The sequence below is a fragment of the Vidua macroura genome, chromosome 25, assembly GCF_024509145.1.
Source record: "Vidua macroura isolate BioBank_ID:100142 chromosome 25, ASM2450914v1, whole genome shotgun sequence".
In the NCBI taxonomy this organism is placed as follows: Eukaryota; Metazoa; Chordata; class Aves; order Passeriformes; family Viduidae; genus Vidua; species Vidua macroura.
Window position 1 is genome coordinate 1,615,209 of NC_071595.1, and position 22,292 is coordinate 1,637,500.

Here is a 22,292-nt window from a genome sequence, read left to right on the forward strand (position 1 = left end):
CAATTCCCAGATGAGGGGCTGGGAATGAGGCAGCAGCAGCTCCTGGTGCTGCTCCAGCCCTCTGTGGCTTCAAGGAAAAGTTTAAAAGGAGTAAAAATCCACCTCCCATGGAAATACAATTCCCCTCACTACATTTCCTCATAATTCCCATCGGATCTTGTTCCAGAATTGATGGATTTGAGGGGAATGTCAAGGCAGCCTTTGCTTCCCTTCCCTTTGGGGCTGCTTTTGGTTTTTTTTCTGAATATCAGCTGCCTCGAGTCTCCACTCAGAGAGAAAAAGGATCTTTAATTCCTTTATCTATTTAAGTAGATTTCAGGAATATTCTTCTCCCACAGTGTGAACAATCAGAACTCTGTGGCCTCCCAGATATGTAAAACAGTTCTTTTTCTTCTTTTGTGGGCAGATACACTTAAGCTACATAATGGGACTCTGGGAGTGAGTCAACTCAGGAACGCTGGATGTATTTAAATTCCACTTCAAACACTCCTATTTAAAAAATTCCCAGAAAATGCCAAATCCTGGTGTGAAAAAAAGTCCACTGCAACTCATATACCTAAAGCATTTTTATCCAACATCTTTATTTACCACACCATTTATTACATGGATACTTGACAGAGATGCAAACAAGCTTGAAAAACATCGCAGCATTCCTGGTTTTTTTTCGGTTTTTTTTTTAAATAAAGGAGGAAAAACATTGGAAGGCTCCCCACACGAGGCCTAAAGCTGGACAGGCAGGGATTTAGGACACGGCAGATCCGACAGAGCCAGAGTTTGGCTGCCCCTCAAGGCACGGTCACCCCTGAGATGCCTCCCTGTTTGTCCCGGTCCCTCAGGTTTGTCCCCGTCCCTCACGGTCCCTCAGGTTTGTCCCGGTCCCTCCCGGTTTGCCCCCGTTCCTCACGGTCCCTCAGAGTCCCTCAGGTTTGTCCCCGTCCCTCCCGGTTTGTCCCGGTCCCTCCCGGTTTGTCCCGGTCCCTCAGGTTTGTCCCCGTCCCTCACGGTCCCTCAGGTTTGTCCCCGTCCCCCCCCCTCACGGTCCATCAGGTTTGTCCCCGTCCCTCACGGTCCCTAAGGTTTGTCCCCGTCTCTCCCGGTTTTTCCCCGTTCCTCACGGTCCCTCAGGTTTGTCCCGGTCCCTCAGGTTTGTCCCCGTCCCCTCACGGTCCCTCAGGTTTGTCCCGGTCCCTCAGGTTTGTCCCCGTCCCCTCACGGTCCCTCAGGTTTGTCCCGGTCCCTCAGGTTTGTCCCCGTCCCCTCACGGTCCCTCAGGTTTGTCCCGGTCCCTCAGGTTTGTCCCCGTCCCTCCCGGTTTGTCCCCGTCCCCTCACGGTCCCTCAGGTTTGTCCCCGTCCCTCACGGTCCCTCAGGTTTGTCCCCGTCCCCTCACGGTCCCTCACGGTCCCTCAGGTTTGTCCCCGTCCCCTCACGGTCCCTCACGGTCCCTCAGGTTTGTCCCCGTCCCCTCACGGTCCCTCAGGTTTGTCCCCGTCCCCTCACGGTCCCTCACGGTCCCTAAGGTTTGTCCCGGTCCCTCAGGTTTGTCCCCGTCCCCTCACGGTCCCTCACGGTCCCTCAGGTTTGTCCCCGTCCCTCACGGTCCCTCAGGTTTGTCCCGGTCCCTCAGGTTTGTCCCCGTCCCTCCCGGTTTGTCCCCGTCCCCTCACGGTCCCTCAGGTTTGTCCCCGTCCCCTCACGCTCCTCCCGCCCACTCCCGCCTCGCCCGCAAATCTCGCGAGATCGCCGCCGGGTCACGCGCCCGCGCGCGCCGCCGCGGCCCAGCCCGGGGAAAGGAAGTGAGGGGTGGTGGGGGGGGGGGAACACAAAAAAAGGCGGAGCCTCCGCCCCGCCGCCTCACGGCCTCGCCGCCATCTTGTTTCTCGGCCGCTCGGCACTCACTCCGCTCCGGCCGCCCCCCTTTTCCCCCCCACCCCCCCGCCTCCCGCCGGCCGCGCCGGAGGCAGCGCGGGCAGCGGGCGGAGCAGGCGGAGGTCGCGGCGCCGGCCGCCCCGGTGAGTACGCGGGGAGCGCGGCGCGGGGGGGAGGCGGCGGCGGCGGCGGCGGCCCGTGAGGGGGCGCGGGGCGGGGGCGGCCCGAGGGGGGTCGCTGCGGCCCCCCCCCACCCTCAGCAGCGGCTGCGCTGCGATTGGCTGGGGCGCTGCGCGCGCGCTGATTGGCCGGCGCGGGGGAGGCGGGCGCGGGGAGGCGGGCACTGATTGGATGGCGGGGCGCGGACCGGAGAGAGGACAGCGAGCGGACCGTTGTCCCGCGCGGGCCGGGGGGGGCGGCGAGGCCGGGGCTGGCCCGGGCGGGCTCGGGGCTGGCGGAGCCCGGGACCCGCCGCTCCGAGAGCCGGGATTCGGGGCTGGCGGAGCCCGGGACCCGCCGCTCTGAGAGCCAGGATTCGGGGCCGGCGGAGCCCGGGACCCGCCGCTCCGAGAGCCGGGATTCGGGGCTGGCGGAGCCCGGGACCCGCCGCTCCGAGAGCCGGGATACGGGGCTTGGCAGCGCCCGGGACCCGCCGCTCTGAGAGCCAGGATTCGGGGCCGGCGGAGCCCGGGACCCGCCGCTCTGAGAGCCGGGATTCGGGGCCGGCGGAGCCCGGGACCCGCCGCTCTGAGAGCCGGGATTCGGGGCCGGCGGAGCCCGGGACCCGCCGCTCCGAGAGCCGGGATTCGGGGCCGGCGGAGCCCGGGACCCGCCGCTCCGAGAGCCGGGATTCGGGGCCGGCGGAGCCTGGGACCCGCCGCTCCGAGAGCCGGGATTCGGGGCTGGCGGAGCCCGGGACCCGCCGCTCCGAGAGCCGGAATTCGGGGCTCTGAGAGCCGGGATTCGGGGCTGGCGGAGCCCGGGACCCGCCGCTCTGGGAGCCGGGATTCAGGATCCCTGGAAGGGTTCAAAGCCAAGGTGGATAAGGCCTTGAGCAACGTGGTGTAGCGGAAGGGGTGGAACGGGATGAGCTTTAAGGTCTCCTTCACCCACACCGTTCCCGGTTCTGCGATTCCACGGCAGGTTGTGATCCTGACCTGTCTAGAGAGTGGCAGGGGGTAGAGAGGAGCTCGGGTGCTTAGGTTTAGGTTTGATTTTAGGAGGAAATTCTTGGTTGTGAAACTGGCGAGGGGCTGGAATGGATTTCCCAGAGAAATCCTGGATCCCTGGAAGTGGCCAAGGCCAGGTTGGACGGGGCTTGGAGCAGCCTGGGACAGCGGGAGCTGTCCGTGCCCATCACCCACACGGTGATTTTTTAAGCTCTCTTCCAACCCTTATTCTGTCATTCCATGTTTCCGTGCTTCTGTCTTACCAATCTTTGGGATTTTTGCCATCCAGGGCTCCAGAAGCTTCTTCAGGCTCTGCCACAGCATTGGGCAGGATTGTGACAAGGCAGCCAAGGGTTTCTGCTGTTTTCTTGGGCGTTGTTTAATCTGTGCTCAAAAAGCAGCAAGAGCTGTGAGAACACCTTTGCTCTCCCTAAATCCTGCTTTTTCCCCCCACCCCGAGCTGGGGGAATACAGAAATGCTCCCAGGTAAATCCCAGGAATGCCAGCAGTGTGTGGGTGTGGCCGGGAATTCTTTTGGGCTGGGTGGGATTTCCGTTCAGGGGGGTTCCTCGTGTTTGAGGGGTGTCAGGGCAGTTTTGGGGTGGCTGAGCTGTGTCCCAGGGCCACCTCCAGACCCTGGAGCAGATTCCAGGTTGCCACAGAGGAAGGAACAATAGCCCTGGCTGCTTCTGGAACGTGACTTCCCAAATAATTTCCGAGCTGTTTCTCATGGTGAGCGGAATCTTTTCCATGGATTTGGGAATAAATCTTCCCCGTCTCCATTGCTGTCTGAGCATGGACAATTCAAAGCCCATGAGTTTTTCCTCCAGCCCTGCAAACCAAACTTCCTTGGCAGCATCCCAGGCTTTTCCTGAGTTGTTTTTTTTTTTTTTTCCTGAAACGAGATCCTGCTTTTGGACTGGGCTGTTCCTGCTGGGTCTGTTTGTCCTCAGCTCACCTGGGCATCGTGGTGACAACAATGTCCCACCTGGCTGTGCCATAACCAGGGACAGGATCCCAGGGAATGGCTGGAGATGCTCCAGAGGGGATTCAGGTTGGATTTAGGGAAAGGTTCTGGGGTTTTTTTTGTGCTTGGGAACATTCCCACGGCTGCCAGAACTCCGGGAATGTTTGGACAACGCTCCTAGGGATGCCCAGGGTGGGATTGTTCAGAGTTTGGACTGGATGATCCTTGAGGATCCTTCCAGCTCTGGATATTGTGGGATCCAGCTGAGGATACCGTGGGATCCAGCTGAGGATACCGTGGGATCCAGCTGAGGGTACCGTGGGATCCAGCAGAGGATATGGTGGGATCCAGCTGAGGATGTTGTGGGATCCAGCTGAGGGTACCGTGGGATCCAGCTGAGGATACCATGGGATCCAGCTCGGGATATGGTGGGATCCAGCTGAGGGTACCGTGGGATCCAGCTGAGGATATTGTGGGATCCAGCTCAGGATATTGTGGGATCCAGCTGAGGATCTCGTGGGATCCAGCTGAGGGTATTGTGGGATCCAGCTCGGGATATCGTGGGATCCAGCTCGGGATATTGTGGGATCCAGCTGAGGATATGGTGGGATCCAGCTGAGGATATGGTGGGATCCAGCTGAGGATATCGTGGGATCCAGCTGAGGGTATTGTGGGATCCAGCTCGGGATACCGTGGGATCCAGCTTGGGATATGGTGGGATCCAGCTTGGGATATGGTGGGATCCAGCTCGGGATACCGTGGGATCCAGCTGAGGGTACCGTGGGATCCAGCTGAGGGTACCGTGGGATCCAGCTGAGGATATGGTGGGATCCAGCTGAGGATATTGTGGGATCCAGCTGAGGATATTGTGGGATCCAGCTGAGGATACCGTGGGATCCAGCTCGGGATACCGTGGGATCCAGCTCGGGATACCGTGGGATCCAGCTGAGGATACCGTGGGATCCAGCAGGATCCCTGAGTGCTCATTCCAGGCAGGATTAGGTGTGATCCCAGCAGCTCTCTGGTGACCTCAATCCAGGCATTTCTCCTGCCTGGCCGGGCTGTCCCCCGTTAAGTTTGTGCTTGACCGAGATAAATCCCGTTTGTCCAGGCACATTTTCCTGCCCCACGGGGATCAGGTGGATTCCTGGAAGTGCCCCAGGGAGGCAGGGACAGCTACAGGGTCCAGAACATTCTTTTATCCCCGTGTTTTCCCAGTAACTTTGTAATTCATGGAATGGTTTGAGTTGGGAGGGACCTTAAATCCCATTCCATGGCAGGGACACTTTCCCCTGGCCTTGGACACTTCCAGGATCCAGGGGCAGCCACAGCTTCTCTGGGAATTCCCTTCCAGCCCCTCCCCAGCATCCCAAGAGAGAATTCCTTCCCAAAATTAACCCAAACCCTCTGTGATTTCAGAGCAACAACAGCTGTGATGATTGAAATAAACCCTTTAGGGCTCCCTAAATTCATTTAGTGGGGTTTTTTTTTCCCACAAATAAACCTGTTACTGTAGGGCCTCCCAAAATCAATTTGGGGATTTTTATCCTCCACAAATAACCCATTTACTGTAGAACTTCCCAAAATTAATTTGGTTTTTTTTTCACCCACAAATAAACCCATTACTGTAGGGCTCCCAAAATCAATTTGGGGTTTTTTTCCCCCACAAATAAACCTATTACTGTAGGGCTCCCAAAATCAATTTGGGGGGTTTTCCCCCATAAATAAACCCTTTACTGTTTTTTTTTTTCCCACAAATAAACCCATTACTGCAGAACTTCCCAAAATCAATTTGGGGTTTTTTACCCCCCTACAAATAAACCCTTTACTGTAGAACTTCCCAAAATTAATTTGAAGTTTTTATCCCTGCACAAATAAACCCAGTACTTCCAAAATTAATTTGGGGGTTTTCTCCCCCATAAATAAACCCATTACTGTAGGGCCTCCCAAAATTAATTTGGTTTTTTTCCCCCCACAAATAAACCCATTACTGTAGGGCTCCCAAAATTAATTTAGGGTTTTTTTCCCCCACAAATAAACCCGTTACTGCAGAACTTCCCAAAATCAATTTGGGATTTTTTACCCCCCTACAAATAAACCCTTTACTGTAGAACTTCCCAAAATCAATTTGAAGTTTTTATCCCTGCACAAATAAACCCAGTACTGTAGGACCTCCCAAAATTAATTTGGGGGTTTTCTCCCCCATAAATAAACCCATTACTGTAGGGCTCCCAAAATTAATTTAGGGTTTTTTTCCCCCATAAATAAACCCTTTACTGGTTTTTTTTTCCCTCCACAAATAAACCCATTACTGTAGGGCTCCCAAAATTATTTTGGGGGGTTTTCCCCCATAAATAAACCCTTTACTGGTTTTTTTTTTTTCCCCACAAATAAACCCATTACTGTAGGGCTCCCAAAATCAGTTTGGGGATTTTTATCCCCCACAAATAAACCCGTTACTGTAGGGCCTCCCAAAATTAATTTGGGGTTTTTCCCCCCCCCCCCCCATAAATAAACCCTTTACTGTTTTTTTTTCCCCCACAAATAAACCTATTACTGTAGGGCCTCCCAAAATTAATTTGGGGTTTTTTTTCCCCCCCCATAAATAAATAAACCCTTTTACTGTTTTTTTTTTTTTTTCCTCACTTTTTTTTTTCCCCTCTTTTTTTTTTTTTTTTTATCACAAATAAACCCTTTATTGTAGAAGTTCCCAAAATCAATTTGGGGTTTTTCTCCCCCCATAAATAAATAAATAAACCCTTTCTTGTAGAACTTCCCAAAATTAACCCGTTTTTATTGGCAGGAGGAATTCTTGAACACTCTGTGAGCACCAGCTGTTCCCGTGGGTCATTCCCAAGCAGGGCAGAGCAGCTTTCGATCCTTTGGGATGTGTTTGGGCAGTCAGAATTCCAAAATTCCAGAATTCCAGCCAGGCATTCCTCTGTTCTGCAGGAAAGGTGCTGGGTTTGTTTCTCATACCACCCAAAGTACCTCACATAATTCCAATAGTCAGAATTCCACAGCTTCCAGGCCCTGGTTTTTATCTGAGGAATGCCACAGGAAGAGAACAGAGTGTATTTATTTTTATTTTTTATTTTTTTTTAAGGCCGTGTTTTAACCAATTCTATTCCCCCAAATCATCAGGAAGATCTATTTTTAAATTAATCTCTCCTCGTTATCACGGTGATTTAATCTGCAGGGCTTGGCTTTGCTTCCCAATATTTTTTCCCCCCCTGGATAATCCTGTCAGCAGGAAATTATAGCTTGGAATGACAGCTCGAAATCCATCGTGGCGTTGTTGATAAAACTGGGATTTGTGCTTCTCGAGGTTAAAACATCCCCTGCTTTCCACAACCTCCTTGTTGCGGACCGTTCCCATTCTTTACCCACAACATTCCCAAATTCCCAACCCATCCAGGGGCTCCCAAAGTGCTGCTGGAGGGGGCAGAGTGAGGCTGGGTGTGCTTAAAAGCCAAGGGAAATTCTTGGTGTTGCTCCACCTGCGCTTCCAGCCGGGAATTTTGGGAATTTTTCATCCTGCCCAGGCCTTGGGGTTTGTTCCAAGGACTTGGAAAACCTGCCTCTATTTTTCTTTTTATTTATTTTTTTTTTCTTTTCCCTCATCCTATGGAATGTTCGTGGGGCGGTGCAGCCTCGTGGGAGGGATCCCAGGGAATGTCCCCGTTCCCGCTGGAAGCACCAAGCTGGGATTGGGGGATCCAGCTGTGGGAAACTCAGGACAAGGAGCTGCTGGGGTGTGGAGGATGTCCCTGATGAGGAGACAGCGGGAGCTGCCCCCGCTGGAATTAATTATCCCTGAAAAGCACCAGATCTATCCAAGCTCTCAGGGATCCTCGTGAGGGAAAAAACCGCAGCGGCTTCCACTCCGCAAGAGCTTCATCCCTCTGGGCACATCCCAGCCGCACCTGGAGCTGTCCCTGCGTCACCGGCTCCGTGTGGCCCTGCCTTGCTGGGGCTGGGTGATCGCCGAAGGTCCCAAAATTTCCGAAATTCCGCAATTTCCCAAATTCCGCGCTCCCGCCGCGCCCCGCGCACGTGCGGCCCCCGCGCCCCGCCGGGGAGGTGTGGCGGGAACCGCCGTGATTGACAGGCGCGCTGGCCAATCAGCGGCCGCCTCCGCCGGCCTCCTCCGGCGTTTGAATAGGAGGCGAGGCGGCCAATGGGGGCGTGGCTTAGGGGCGGGGCTTGCCTGACCCCTGCGGCCGCCGCTCAAGGTAACTTTAAAGCAGGAAGCGGCCGGCGAGGCTGCGCCGCGGCGCCGACCAATGGGAGCGCGGGGCCGCGGGGCGCGGAGCCAATGGGAGAGCTCGACCGCGGGGCGCGCAGCCAATGGGCGCGGGCGCGGGGCGGGCCGGGCGCGCGCAGCGGGGCGCGCGGGGGCCGCCGCCGTTAAAGGGGCCGCGGGCACGGCCCGGCCCGGGGGGGGGCTCCCGCCGCTCCCGGGGTCACTCAAAGACAAAGCCATGGCGGGGAACCCCCGGCCGCGGGCACGGCCGGCGGTGAGTCCGGGGCGCTGCCGCTGCGCTGGCGGCGGGGGAGGGCGGCGGGGGACAGGCCGCGGCGGCGGCGGCGGAGGCGGCGGGGGGGATGCCGGCGCGTCCCGGCAATGCGAGGCGGGGGCGCGGCGCTGCGTGCGGGGTTCAACCCTCCGCGAGCTCCTCGCCGAGCGGCAGTGAGGGCAGCGGTGGGGGGGAGCGGGCTGGACAAAGCAGCGGGGGTGCCCCGAGCGCGGCGGGGGCTCCCCGGTGCCCTCGGCCTGGGCGCCGCGGGGCTGAGGGGAGGCGGCGACAGCGGAGCCGCGACACCCCCAAACCGCCCCTCAGCGGGGTGCCGGCCGCTCTTTGTCGCGGCTTTTAGCGCGGGGGTCGCGGGGAGGGGGCTGAGGGGTCGCGGGGGTCGCCGCGAGCAGCGGGGCCGGGCGGGTTCCGCCGCCTCAGCCCGGCTCGGAGCGGGGCCTGCACGAGTGACCTTGAAATGCCAGCGCTGCGAGCCGCCGCTCTGAAGGACAAAGTTTGTTCGCGGCACTTCGGACCGAAAAAAAAAAAAAAAAAAAAAAAAACAACAACAAAAAAAAAAAAATAAGGAAATAGGAGTTTAAAAAAAAAAAAAAAAAAGGAGCCGGCCGAGGGCACCAAGGACGCGGCGAGATTAGAATTAAACTCCTCCTTTGCTTTGCGTTGTGAAAAATCCCATTTTTTCCCCCCCTCTCTCTCTGCTGGTTGCTTTGGGAAATTCAGGAGATTTCGCTGGGAAAACTTCTCAGGGAGGTTTTTTTTTTTTTTTAATCCGCGGGGCCGGGCCCTTGAAGCTGAGCTTTGCCTCCTGTCAGGTTCGAAGAGTGCTTTGGGCTCTTTGAATTCCAATTTAACGCTGCCTCAGCTCGGCTTTATCCTTGGCGTTGTCACATTTTCAGTGATGAAGGGAATAAGAGGAGAAATATCCCCCCCCAAAAAAAATAAAAATATATATATATATATATATATATATATCAGCTTTTAATAATTCAGGAATTTGGAGGAACTTCTGGAGCCGCCTGTGGGCCAGGATTGGAGAATTTCCTGTGAGCATGAAGGTCATTGTCAGCATCTGGAAGCAAAAAGAAGATATTTCCATTTATTTCCTTAATAATCATCTCTTTTTCCCTCTAGAATAATATCCCTAGAATAATTGATTTCCCTCAAAATTAAGATTTTAAGCGTTGGCAGGACACGACAAGGCGAAGAATAAAAAAAATCAGAATAAAAAAACCCTGCAGGAATCTTGATTCCACCCAAAAATTGGAATATTTTGATGCCTTCAGCTTGTAGGAGGCTTGGGAAAAAATCAATTCTGCTTGATCTTTCTAGCAAAAAAATTATTATTAACAAATAATTCATATTTATTATTATTATTCCAGTTCATGTGGATTTTTTTTCCAGCTTTGGAGGTCCCATTTTCAAGAGTGAATTTGGGTGTCCCATCTGCTCCAGGGATTTCTTTTTGTTCTTGTTGTTTTCTAAAAGTTTAATTTTCTTTTTTTTAGTTTTATTCTCTATATGATTTTGATTTTTTTCTTTAGTTTTATTCCCTATGAATTTGATTTTTATTTAGTTTTATCCCCTATAAGTTGGATTTTTTTTTAGCTTTATCCTCTCCAAGCTGGATTTTTTTACTTCTCTGTTATGAAATTAATTAATAATTAATTTGATTTTTTAAAATTCTATGTGAGTTTGACTTTTTTAGTTTTATCCCCTTATAAGTTGGATCTTTTAGCTTTATTCTCTACAAGTTGGATTCTTTTCATTCTCAATTATTAAATTAAGAATTCATTTTTTTGTTTTATTCTGTAGAGTTCGATTTTTGATTTTTATCCCCTCTAAGTTGGAATTTTTAGCTTTATTCCCTAGGAGTTGGATTTTTTTGATTTTATTCTCTATAAATTTAATTTTTTAAAGCTTTATTCTCTATATAAGTTTGATTTTTTTTTCATTTTATTCTACCTTGATTTTCCACCACTTTACTTCTCTTGTACATTTGATTTTTTTTAATTTCTCCTAAAATTTTAACCTGGAACTTCAACCTTGGACAACAACTTTTTTTTTTATTTATTTATTTTTCTTTGCAATTTAATTTTCCACCCTTATTTTTTGCACCAAGGTAAATCTTGAGGACATTTTTAGGGAGGTGACTTTGCTGTCCCAACCTCAGTGAACGTGTCAGGGCTTTGGGTGCCTTTTCAGCCACGAAATTTGGATTTAATTTCATTTAATCAGGCTGAGATTTTGGCTTTCTATAATTGGGATGACACCTGGATATTTTAATTAAGTTGCCTCATTAGGTGGTTTCTTCATTTCAGGGCTTACTGTGTTTTAAATGAATTAAATTTGGTGAGTTTGGGACCAAAAATCGTGAATTATTTAAATTTTTAAAGCTTTTTATTCGTTAAACTCTTTAATTATGATCAAGAATAATTGACTTTTCTATTTTAGAGGGTTAAAAATCACAGCAAGAACAAACTTCAGGATATCTCCAAAGCATCCTGGGAGTTCAAAAAAGAGATTTTTTTGGGGGGAGTTATTCCAAATTATTTCATTAATCTTGTATTTTGTCTTTATTTCACTTCCTGCTCAAATCAGAGCAGGAAGGTGCAAAATTTGCATCTTTATAACACCTAAAGCATTCTTATTTCAATTAAAAATAAAAGAAAATAAGAAGAAAAAAAAATGGAATTAAAATCATTCTGACTCCCTTGGAGCACTTGAGGTTGGCCTTGATTTAAGCAGGAGAAATGAAAAACTTCTATAAAAATAATTCATTCTAATTTTTAATTTCTAAAATTGAATGAAGACAGTAATAGGAAAATTGAATATAATAGGATTATATATATATATATATATATATATATTATAATATTGAATATATATATTATAATATTGAATATAATAGGATTATATATGTACTATAATATTGAATATATGTATTATAATATTGAATATAATAGGATTATATATATATTATAATATTGAACATATATATTATAATATGGAATATAATAGGATTAAATAGCTATTTATCAACAGATACAGAAATAAATGAATTTATAGAAATACACAGATTAAAATCATTTTTTTTTGTCCCAGATTTCTTTGGAATAAGGAGGTGGAAGTTGAGATCCAGATCCCTCCTGCTCATTTTGGGGCTGGTTGGGAACAGAGGGGAAGTGGTGGAGAATTTCTGGAGTTTGAAAGTGGAAAAAATCCTAAATATTCCTTGAAAAAAAGCACTGCAGGCAGGCACCTGCAATGATTTTTCCAAGATCAACACAAGATTTTGCAGCCTGAACCCCTGATATCCTCACAGGTTGCATTTAATTCTTGAAATAACCTTTCAACCTCTTAAAATTTGCTTTAAAATGGTTAAAACGTGGAAGGTTTATATGGTTTTTTAAGCAGAATTTCAGCCTCCCCTGAGTTTGTGTCCATCCCCTTTTCCCACTGTTCTGTCGGGTTTTATAACATCATTTTATAGAATATTTTTGGCGAAATAAATCAGTAAAAAGTCTTAATTATTCTGCTTGGTTTTAATTGGTTTTTAATTTGTTGCCTGTCCATAATGTTGGGATTTTTTTATTTTTTTCTGTTTTAATAATTACAGTGGAATGACGACGGTGCTGTAAGTTCAGCACCTCATTAGCTTTAATAATTCAATTTAATCATTATGAATTCATTTAATTTATTTAATCATTCAACTTTTCCTGCTTCCTTTTTACTGGGACAACTTTGGAAGCTGGAGAGGGATTTGGGATAAGGGATGGCATGAGGGGGAGAAGACAGGGCCAGATGGGATTTTGGGAAGGAATTGTGGGGAATGTGCTGCTTTTTCCCATGGAAAAATGGGATTTTTCCCTACAATTGTGGGAATTTTGTATGGAAAGGAGCTGGAATTTGTGATGCCACCAGGATGCTGCTGAGTTCCTCCTCCTTCCTGGCTCATTCCTTCCCTCTGGCATTCCCTGTTTGCAAATCCCTTGGAATATTTGGATAAATTTCCTTTGGGAGGTGCTCTCCACCCTCTTTGCTCGGCTTCTTACACAAGGGGGAACTTGGCAAAAGTATAAAATTACATTTAAAATGAGATGAGGTTTAAAAATCAGCAAAAATTGTCACACGGCCCTCACTGGATGGGGACTTTATTCCCATTCCCACCTGGCTTGGAATGCGGCTGTGCCGTGGATCTGGTGTTTTTCCAGGGAAAAACTCCGGGTACTGCTCAGGGTGGAATTGCAGGCTCAGAGGTTTTGGGTTTATTTGTGATTTTTCCCCGTAGGTTGTGTTTTCCAGGAGCTGAATTGGCGAATTTTCCAAGGGGAGACGGCTCCGTTTGGCTGCTTCCCCCTTCCCAGGGCGCCCAAAAAAGAGCAGAAAACAGCATTTGTGCAAAAAAAAAAAAAAAAATAAAAATAACCCCCCAAAAACCCATCCAGAGGCGTTTTCACGCTTCCTTTGCTCTCCCATGAAGTGACACCTTCCCAGGTTTTGTCAGCTGCTGCAGGATTTGGGAATTTTGATGTTTGCCAGAGGCGTCGTGCTCCGGTGAGCGGAAAAGCTCCGACAGCTGTTGGGATATTCCTGGGATCTGCTCGGGAATCGCCTCCAGCGAGGCCTCAGCTTTTCCTGAGAAAAGCTTTTCCTTTGCTTTTTCCCCCTCAGTCTGAGAAAAAATGAAATGTTTTCCTGCCTGTAGATACCCCAGCTGTGGATGGGTTGGAGGTGATTCCTGGTTTTCCTGGTTGGTGCAGAATCCCAGGATGGTTTGGGTTGAAGGGGATTCCACCTTTCCCTGTCCCAGGATGCTCCAAGCCTGGCCTTGGACATTTCCAGGGATCCAGGGCAGCCACAGCTTCTCTGGGAAAGCTTTTCCCTCCTTCCTTGCTGCCAGGGGGTTTTTTTTTTTTTTTTGGGAAGGTTTTTTTGTTTCCTTGCTGGTGTTTCCCTCGGAGCTGTGTCCATAGATCTCCTCAGTGGAATTCTCCCAGCCTGGATTTCATCCCCCTTCCTGGAATATCCTGGAAGGATCCTCAGGGATCATCCAGTCCAAGCCCTGAACAATCCCACCCTGGGCATCCCTGGGAGTGTTGTCCAAACATTCCTGGAGCTCTGGAGCCTTGGGAATGTTCCCAAGCACCAAAAAACCCCAGAACCTTTCCCTAAATCCAACCTGAATCCCCTCTGGAACAGCTCCAGCCATTCCCTGGGATCTTGTCTCTGTTTTCCAGCAGAATTTGGGGTTGGAGCAGCCACTTCCCTCTTAAACCCCTTGGGAGCCTTTGTTGGGTGAGCTCAGGGGTGCTGAGGAAGGGAATCCAGGGATGGATGGATGGATGGATGGAAGGCAGGATGGATGGATGGATGCATCCATAGATGGATCCATGGATAGATGGATGGACCTTCATCCATTACGTTTAAAATGAAATGAGATTTAAAAACCAGCAAAAATTGTCACACGGGCCCTCACTGGATGGGGACGTTATTCCCATTCCCACCTCACTTGGATGGAAGGAAGGATGGATCCGTGGAGAGATGGACAGACCCATGGATGGATGGATGGATGAAGGAATGGAGGAATCCATGGATGGATGGATGGAACAATTAGTTGATCCATGGTGAGATGGACAGATCCATGGATGGACGAAGAAAAGGATGAACCGTGGAGGAATGCATGGATGGATGGACAAAGGAATGGTGGAATCCATGGATGGATCAACTGATCGATAGATCCATGGAGAGATGGACCGATCCATGGATGGATGAAGGAATGGAGGAATCCATGGAGAGATGGACAGATCCATGGATGGATGGATGAAGGAATGGAGGAATCCATGGATGGATGGATGGATGGATGGAACAATCAGTTGATCCATGGAGAGACGGACAGATCCATGGATGGATGAAGGAATGGAGGAATCCATGGATGGATCAGCTGATCGATAGATCCATGGAGAGATGGACAGATCCATGGATGGATGAAGGAATGGAGGAATCCATGGAGAGATGGACAGATCCATGGATGGATGGATGAATCCATGGATGGATCGAGTGATCGATTGATCCATGGAGAGATGGACAGATCCATGGATGGTTGGATGAATCCATGGATGGATCGAGTGATCGATTGATCCATGGAGAGATGGACAGATCCATGGATGGATGGACGGATGGAGGAATAGATGAATCCATTGATGAATCGATCAATCCATGGAGAGATGGACAGATCCATGGACGGATGAAGAAATGGATGAACTGTGGAGGAATCCATGGATGGATGGATGAAGGAATGGAGGAATCCATGGATTGATCCGATTGATCAATCCATCCATCCATGGAGACATCGACAGATCCATGGATGGATGGATGAATCCATGGATGGATCGAGTGATCAATCAATCCATGGAGAGATGGACAGATCCATGGATGGATGGACGAAGGAATGGATGAATCCATGGATGGATCCGATTGATCAATCCATGGAGAGATGGACAGATCCATGGATGGATGGATGGAGGAATCCATGGATGGATCAGCTGATCGATAGATCCATGGAGAGATGGACAGATCCATGGATGGATGAAGGAATGGAGGAATCCATGGAGAGGTGGACAGATCCATGGATGGATGAAGGAATGGAGGAATCCATGGAGAGGTGGACAGATCCATGGATGGATGGATGAATCCATGGATGGATCGAGTGATCGATTGATCCATGGAGAGATGGACAGATCCATGGATGGATGAAGGAATGGAGGAATCCATGGATGGATGGATGGATCAATCCATGGAGAGATGGACAGATCCATGGATGGATGAAGGAATGGAGGAATCCATGGATGGATGGATCGATCAATCCATGGAGAGATGGACAGATCCATGGATGGATGAAGGAATGGAGGAATCCATGGATGGATCAACTGATCGATTGATCCATGGAGAGATGGACAGATCCATGGATGGATGGATGAATCCATGGATGGATCAACTGATCGATTGATCCATGGAGAGATGGACAGATCCATGGATGGATGGATGGAGGAATCCATGGATGGATCAAGTGATCGATCAATCCATGGAGAGATGGACAGATCCATGGATGGATGAAGGAATGGAGGAATCCATGGATGGATGGATGGATCAATCCATGGAGAGATGGACAGATCCATGGATGGATGGATGGAACAATCAGTCGATCCATGGAGAGATGGCCAGATCCATGGATGGATGAAGGAATGGAGGAATCCATGGATGGATGGATGGATCAATCCATGGAGAGATGGACAGATCCATGGATGAATGAAGGAATGGAGGAATCCATGGATGGATGGATGGATCAATCCATGGAGAGATGGACAGATCCATGGATGGATGAAGGAATGGAGGAATCCATGGATGGATGGATGGATCAATCCATGGAGAGATGGACAGATCCATGGATGGATGAAGGAATGGAGGAATAGATGAATCCATTGATGAATCAATCAATCCATGGAGAGATGGACAGATCCATGGACGGATGAAGAAATGGATGAACCGTGGAGGAATCCATGGATGGATGGACGAAGGAATGGAGGAATCCATGGATGGATCCGATTGATCAATCCATCCATCCATGGAGACATCGACAGATCCATGGATGGATGGATGAATCCATGGATGGATCGAGTGATCGATTGATCCATGGAGAGATGGACAGATCCATGGATGGATGAAGGAATGGAGGAATCCATGGATGGATGGATCAATCCATGGAGAGATGGACAGATCCATGGATGGATGAAGGAATGGAGGAATCCATGGATGGATGGATGGATCAATCCATGGAGAGATGGACAGATCCATGGATGGATGAAGAAATGGATGAACCGTGGAGGAATCCATGGATGGATGGACGAAGGAATGGATGAATCCATGGATGGATCCTCTCCAGCACCTCCAAACCATTTCTGTATCCATTTTTTAATTAGGAGAAATTCCAGTGGTGTTCTGAGCAGTCTCACTTTTATTTGGGGTTTATATTTTGTAGGTTTTCCTGTTTCTGCTTTCACTCCATTTGTCATAAAATGATCCTAAACAGGCACGGAAAGCAGGGATTCTCCCATTGTTCTGAAATCACTTCTGTGTTTAACTTAAAAATCGGAAATTTTTTGTATCCCATCAGCAGGATTTTTGTATTATAAATGACCTGAAATCCTGGGGGTTTTTTCCTGGTTTTTTTCCCTGGTTTTCTTTTTTTTCCTGTTTTTTTTCCTTTTTTTTCCTGTCTTTTTTTTCCCGTTTTATTTTTTTCCCCATTTTATTTTTTTCCCATTTTATTTTTTTCCCATTTTATTTTTTTCCCATTTTTTTTCCCATTTTATTTATTTTCCTCATTTTATTTTCTTCTTTTTTATTTTTTTTTCTGTTTTATTTTTTTCCTGGCTTTTTTTTCCCCTTTTTTTCCCCCTATTTTTTTCCCCCTCATTTTTTCCCCCTGTGTTTTTTTCCTGAGCTTTTCCCTCTTTTTCCCCTAGCTTTTATGTTTTTTTTTCCTGGTTTCTTCCTGCTTTTCCTGTTTTTTTCCCCTCCTTGCTCATTTCTATGTATTTCCTGTTTGTTTTTTTTTTTCCCCTTGCTCATTCCTGTATTTTTTTCCCTCTCCCAGGTGCCAGGATGTCCACGGACGGTGGCTTTGGCACGGCGGGGAACAGCGATGCCCAGCAGAGCCTCCAGAGCTTCTGGCCACGGGTGATGGAGGAGATCCGCAACCTCACCGTGGTGAGCAGGAAAAACTGGGAAAAAGTTCAGCTTCCTGCTCTGGGATCTGGGAAATTGGGTGTTTCTGTGGGACAAGGTGGTTTAGGAAATGAGGAATAATTCCGAATCTCTTCTTGAAGGAATCTCCAAAACAAAAATGGAGATGGAATTGTAACAAAGTCATAAAATCATGGAAAAAGATTTTCAGGAGTATCTCTATCCCTTGGGAATTGGGAATTCAATTAGAACCATGGGAATTGGCAGGGATTGGGATATTCCCAGAAAAAACTGGGAAAAAGTTCAGCTTCCTGCTCTGGGATCTGGGAAATCGGGTGTTTCTGTGGGACAAGGTGGTTTAGGAAATGAGGAATAATCCCTCAGCCAGGAATCTCCAAAAAAATGGAGATGGAATTGTAACAAAGTCCTAAAATGATGGAAAAAGATCTTTGGGATTATCTCTGTCCCTTGGGAATTGGGAATTCAATTAGAACCATGGGAATTGGCAGGGATTGGGATATTCCCAGAAAAAACTGGGGAAAATTCCTCCCAAAGCTCCTCTTGGGGAAAATTCCTCCCAAAGCTCCTCTTGAACCTGTTCCTGCTCTGGGATCTGGGAAATTGGGTGTTTCTGTGGGATAAGGTGGTTTAGGAAATGAGGAATAATCCCTCAGCCAGGAATCTCCAAAAAAATGGAGATGGAATTGTAACAAAGTCATAAAATGATGGAAAAAGATCTTCAGGAGTATCTCTATCCCTTGGGAATTGGGAATTCAATTAGAACCATGGGAATTGGCAGGGATTGGGATATTCCCAGAAAAAAATGGGAAAAAGTTCAGCTTCCTGCTCTGGGATCTGGGAAATCGGGTGTTTCTGTGGGATAAGGTGGTTTAGGAAATGAGGAATAATTCCGAATCTCTTCTTCTGGAAGGAATCTCCAAGAAAAAAATGGAGATGGAATTGTAGCAGAGTCATAAAATGATGGAAAAAGATCTTCAGGATTATCTCTATGCCTTGGGAATTGGGAATTCAATTAGAACCATGGGAATTGCCAGAGATTGGGATATTCCCAGAAAAAAATGGGGAAAATTCCTCCCAAAGCTCCTCTTGAACCTGTTCCTGCTCTGGGATCTGGGAAATTGGGTGTTTCTATGGGATAAGGTGGTTTAGGAAATGAGGAATAATTCCGAATCTCTTCTTCTTGAAGGAATCTCCAAGAAAAAATGGAGATGGAATTGTAGCAGAGTCCTAAAATCATGGAAAAAGATCTTCAGGATTATCTCTGTGCCTTGGGCATTGGGAATTAAAATGGAACCATATTCCCAGAAAAAAGCAGGGAAAAAGTTCAGCTTCCTGCTCTGGGATCTGGGAAATTGGGTGTTTCTATGGGATAAGGTGGTTTAGGAAATGAGGAATAATCCCTCAGCTAGGAATCTCCAAAAAAATGGAGATGGAATTGTAACAAGGTCATAAAATGATGGAAAAAAATCTTCAGGATTATCTCTGTGCCTTGGGAATTGGGAATTAAAATAGAACCATGGGAATTGCCAGGGATTGGGATATTCCCAGAAAAAAAACAATAGGGAAAAATTCCTGTCCAAGTTCAGCTTCCTGATCTGGGAATTTGGGTGTTTCTGTGGGATAAGGTGGTTTAGGAAATGAGGAATAATCCCTCAGCCAGGAATCTCCAAAAAAATGGGGATGGAATTGTAACAAAGTCATAAAATGATGGAAAAAGATTTTCAGGATTATCTCTGTGCCTTGGGCATTGGGAATTAAAATAGAACCATGGGAATTGCCAGAGATTGGGATATTCCCAGAAAAAACTGGGGAAAATTCCTCCCAAAGCTCCTCTTGAGGAAAATTCCTCCCAAAGCTCCTCTTGAACCTGTTCCTGCTCTGGGATCTGGGAAATTGGGTGTTTCTGTGGGATAAGGTGGTTTAGGAAATGAGGAATAATTCCGAATCTCTTCTTCTTGAAGGAATCATCAAATCCTGAAATTTATTCTGTTTATTATTGAAATTTCTCCTCTGGATTTGGGGGTGAAAAATCTGTTGGTCCCTGATTTTTGGGAACTGAGGGCAAGGAAGGAAGAGAAAACAGGAAGAGATCCCAACACTGGAATCATCAAATCCTGAAAATAATTCTGTTTATAATTGAAATTACTCCTCTGTTGGTCCCTGATTTTGGAAAATGAGGGAAGGAAAGGAAAAGAGAGAACAGGAAAAGATCCCAGCACTGTGGGATCACCAATTTATTAAAATTTACTGAAAATAATTTTGTTTATTATTAAAATTACTCCTCTGTTGGTCCCTGATTTTTGGGAACTGAGGGCAAGGAAGGAAGAGAAAACAAGAAAAGATCCCAACACTGGAATCATCAAATCCTGAAATTTATTCTGTTTTTTATTGAAATTACTCCTGTGTTGGTCCCTGATTTTGGAAAATGAGGGAAGGAAAGGAAAGAGAAAACAAGAAAAGATCCCAACACTGTGGAATCATCAAATCCCAAAATTTATTCTGTTCGTAATTGAAATTTCTCCTGTGGATCTGAGGGTGAAAAATCTGTTGGTCCCTGATTTTTGGGAACTGAGGGAAGGAAGAAAAAGAGAGAACAGGAAAAGATCCCAACACTGGAATCATCAAATCCCGAAATTTATTCTGTTTTTTATTGAAATCACTCCTCTGTTGGTCCCTGATTTTGGAAACTGAGGGCAGGGAAAGAAAACAGAGAGCAGGAAAAGATCCCAGCACTGTTGGATCATCAATTAATTGAAATTGACTGAAAATTATTTTGTTTATTATTAAAATTACTCCTCTGTTGGTCCCTGATTTTGGAAAATGAGGGAAGGAAAGGAAAAGAGAGAACAGGAAAAGATCCCAACACTGGAATCATCAAATCCTGAAAATAATTTTGTTTATTATTGAAATCACTCCTCTGTTGGTCCCTGATTTTTGGGAACTGAGGGAAGGAAAGGAAAAGAGAGAACAGGAAGAGATCCCAACACTGGAATCATCAAATCCTGAAATTTATTCTGGTTATTATTGAAATGACTGCTGTGGTTTTGGGGGTGAAAAATCTGTTGGTCCCTGATTTTTGGGAACTGAGGGGAGGAAGGAAAAGAGAGAACAGGAAAAGATCCCAACACTGTGGGATCATCAATTTATTAAAATTTACTGAAATTTATTTTGTTTATTATTAAAATTACTCCTCTGTTGGTCCCTGATTTTTGGGAACTGAGGGCAAGGAAGGAAGAGAAAACAGGAAGAGATCCCAACACTGGAATCATCAAATCCTGAAATTTATTCTGTTTTTTATTGAAATTACTCCTGTGTTGGTCCCTGATTTTTGGAAAATGAGGGAAGGAAAGGAAAAGAGAGAACAGGAAAAGATCCCAGCACTGTGGGATCATCAATTTATTAAAATTTACTGAAATTTATTTTGTTTATTATTAAAATTACTCCTCTGTTGGTCCCTGATTTTTGGGAACTGAGGGAAGGAAGAAAAAGAGAGAACAGGAAGAGATCCCAACACTGGAATCATCAAATCCCGAAAATAATTCTGTTTATAATTGAAATCACTCCTCTGTTGGTCCCTGATTTTGGAAAATGAGGGAAGGAAAGGAAAAGAGAAAACAGGAAAAGATCCCAACACTGTGGAATCATCAAATCCCAAAATTTATTCTGTTCGTAATTGAAATTTCTCCTGTGGATCTGAGGGTGAAAAATCTGTTGGTCCCTGATTTTTGGGAACTGAGGGAAGGAAGGAAAAGAGAGAACAGGAAAAGATCCCAACACTGGAATCATCAAATCCTGAAAATAATTCTGTTTATAATTGAAATCACTCCTCTGTTGTTCCCTGATTTTGGAAAATGAGGGAAGGAAAGGAAAGAGAAAACAGGAAAAGATCCCAACACTGGAATCATCAAATCCTGAAATTTATTCTGTTTTTTATTGAAATTACTCCTGTGTTGGTCCCTGATTTTGGAAACTGAGGGCAGGGAAAGAAAACAGAGAGCAGGAAAAGATCCCAGCACTGTTGGATCATCAATTAATTGAAATTGACTGAAAATTATTTTGTTTATTATTAAAATTACTCCTCTGTTGGTCCCTGATTTTTGGGAACTGAGGGAAGGAAGGAAGAGAAAACAGGAAAAGATCCCAGCACTGGAATCATCAAATCCCGAAATTTATTCTGTTTATTATTGAAATTACTCCTCTGTTGGTCCCTGATTTTTGGGAACTGAGGGAAGGAAGGAAAAGAGAGAACAGGAAAAGATCCCAACACTGTGGGATCATCAATTTATTAAAATTTACTGAAATTTATTTTGTTTATTATTAAAATTACTCCTGTGTTGGTCCCTGATTATGGAAAATGAGGGAAGGAAAGGAAAGAGAAAACAGGAAAAGATCCCAGCACTGGAATCATCAAATCCCGAAATTTATTCTGGTTATTATTGAATTTTTTGCTGGTTAAAATTCAGGATAAAAACAAGAATAAACTGTGTTTATAGAAGGGGGAAAGGTGCAGCAGAATCCTGGAGAAGCAGGATAAATATATATATAAATATAAATATAAATATAAATATAAATATAAATATATGTGTGTGTATATTTAAATATATATATATATTTAAATATTTATTTATTTATTTAAATATAAATATATATATTTATATATGTATATATATTATATATTTATATATATAATATATATATTTATATATTATATATATATGTATACATATATATATATATATATAAACAAAATTCCTGACTGGAAAACAGGGAGAAATCCACCTAAGAAAGATAAAAAATTATCTTTTAAACCAGATTTTTGCACGTTTTTTAACACCAAAATTGGGATTTGGTGACAGAGAAGTACAAATAAAGCCAGGATTTCATCCAGCTCTTGTTTAACTTCATTTTCTCCTGTGATTTTTTATTTTTTTTTTGGGAAATTCCAATGGTTTTTGGGGCTCAGGGAACAGAATTGAATTTGTTGTT

General features: G+C 46.3%; 1 protein-coding gene across 5 annotated transcripts in view; it reads left to right on the forward strand.

Moving 5' to 3' along the window:
• Positions 1 to 1,829: 1,829 nt before the first annotated feature.
• NFYC (nuclear transcription factor Y subunit gamma) overlaps positions 1,830 to 22,292 on the forward strand; it is a 40,526-nt gene continuing 20,063 nt past the window's right edge. Inside the window, exons 1-2 of one of the 5 annotated variants that reach the window (XM_053998712.1) lie at positions 1,830 to 2,012; positions 17,197 to 17,309. In XM_053998712.1, coding sequence (XP_053854687.1) covers positions 17,205 to 17,309 — 105 coding nt within the window. In that variant the 5' untranslated portion in view covers positions 1,830 to 2,012; positions 17,197 to 17,204. Of the gene's footprint in view, positions 2,013 to 8,385; positions 8,526 to 17,196; positions 17,310 to 22,292 lie in introns of those variants that run through there. The other 4 variants (XM_053998715.1, XM_053998713.1, XM_053998714.1 and 1 more) reach the window with 4 other exon arrangements.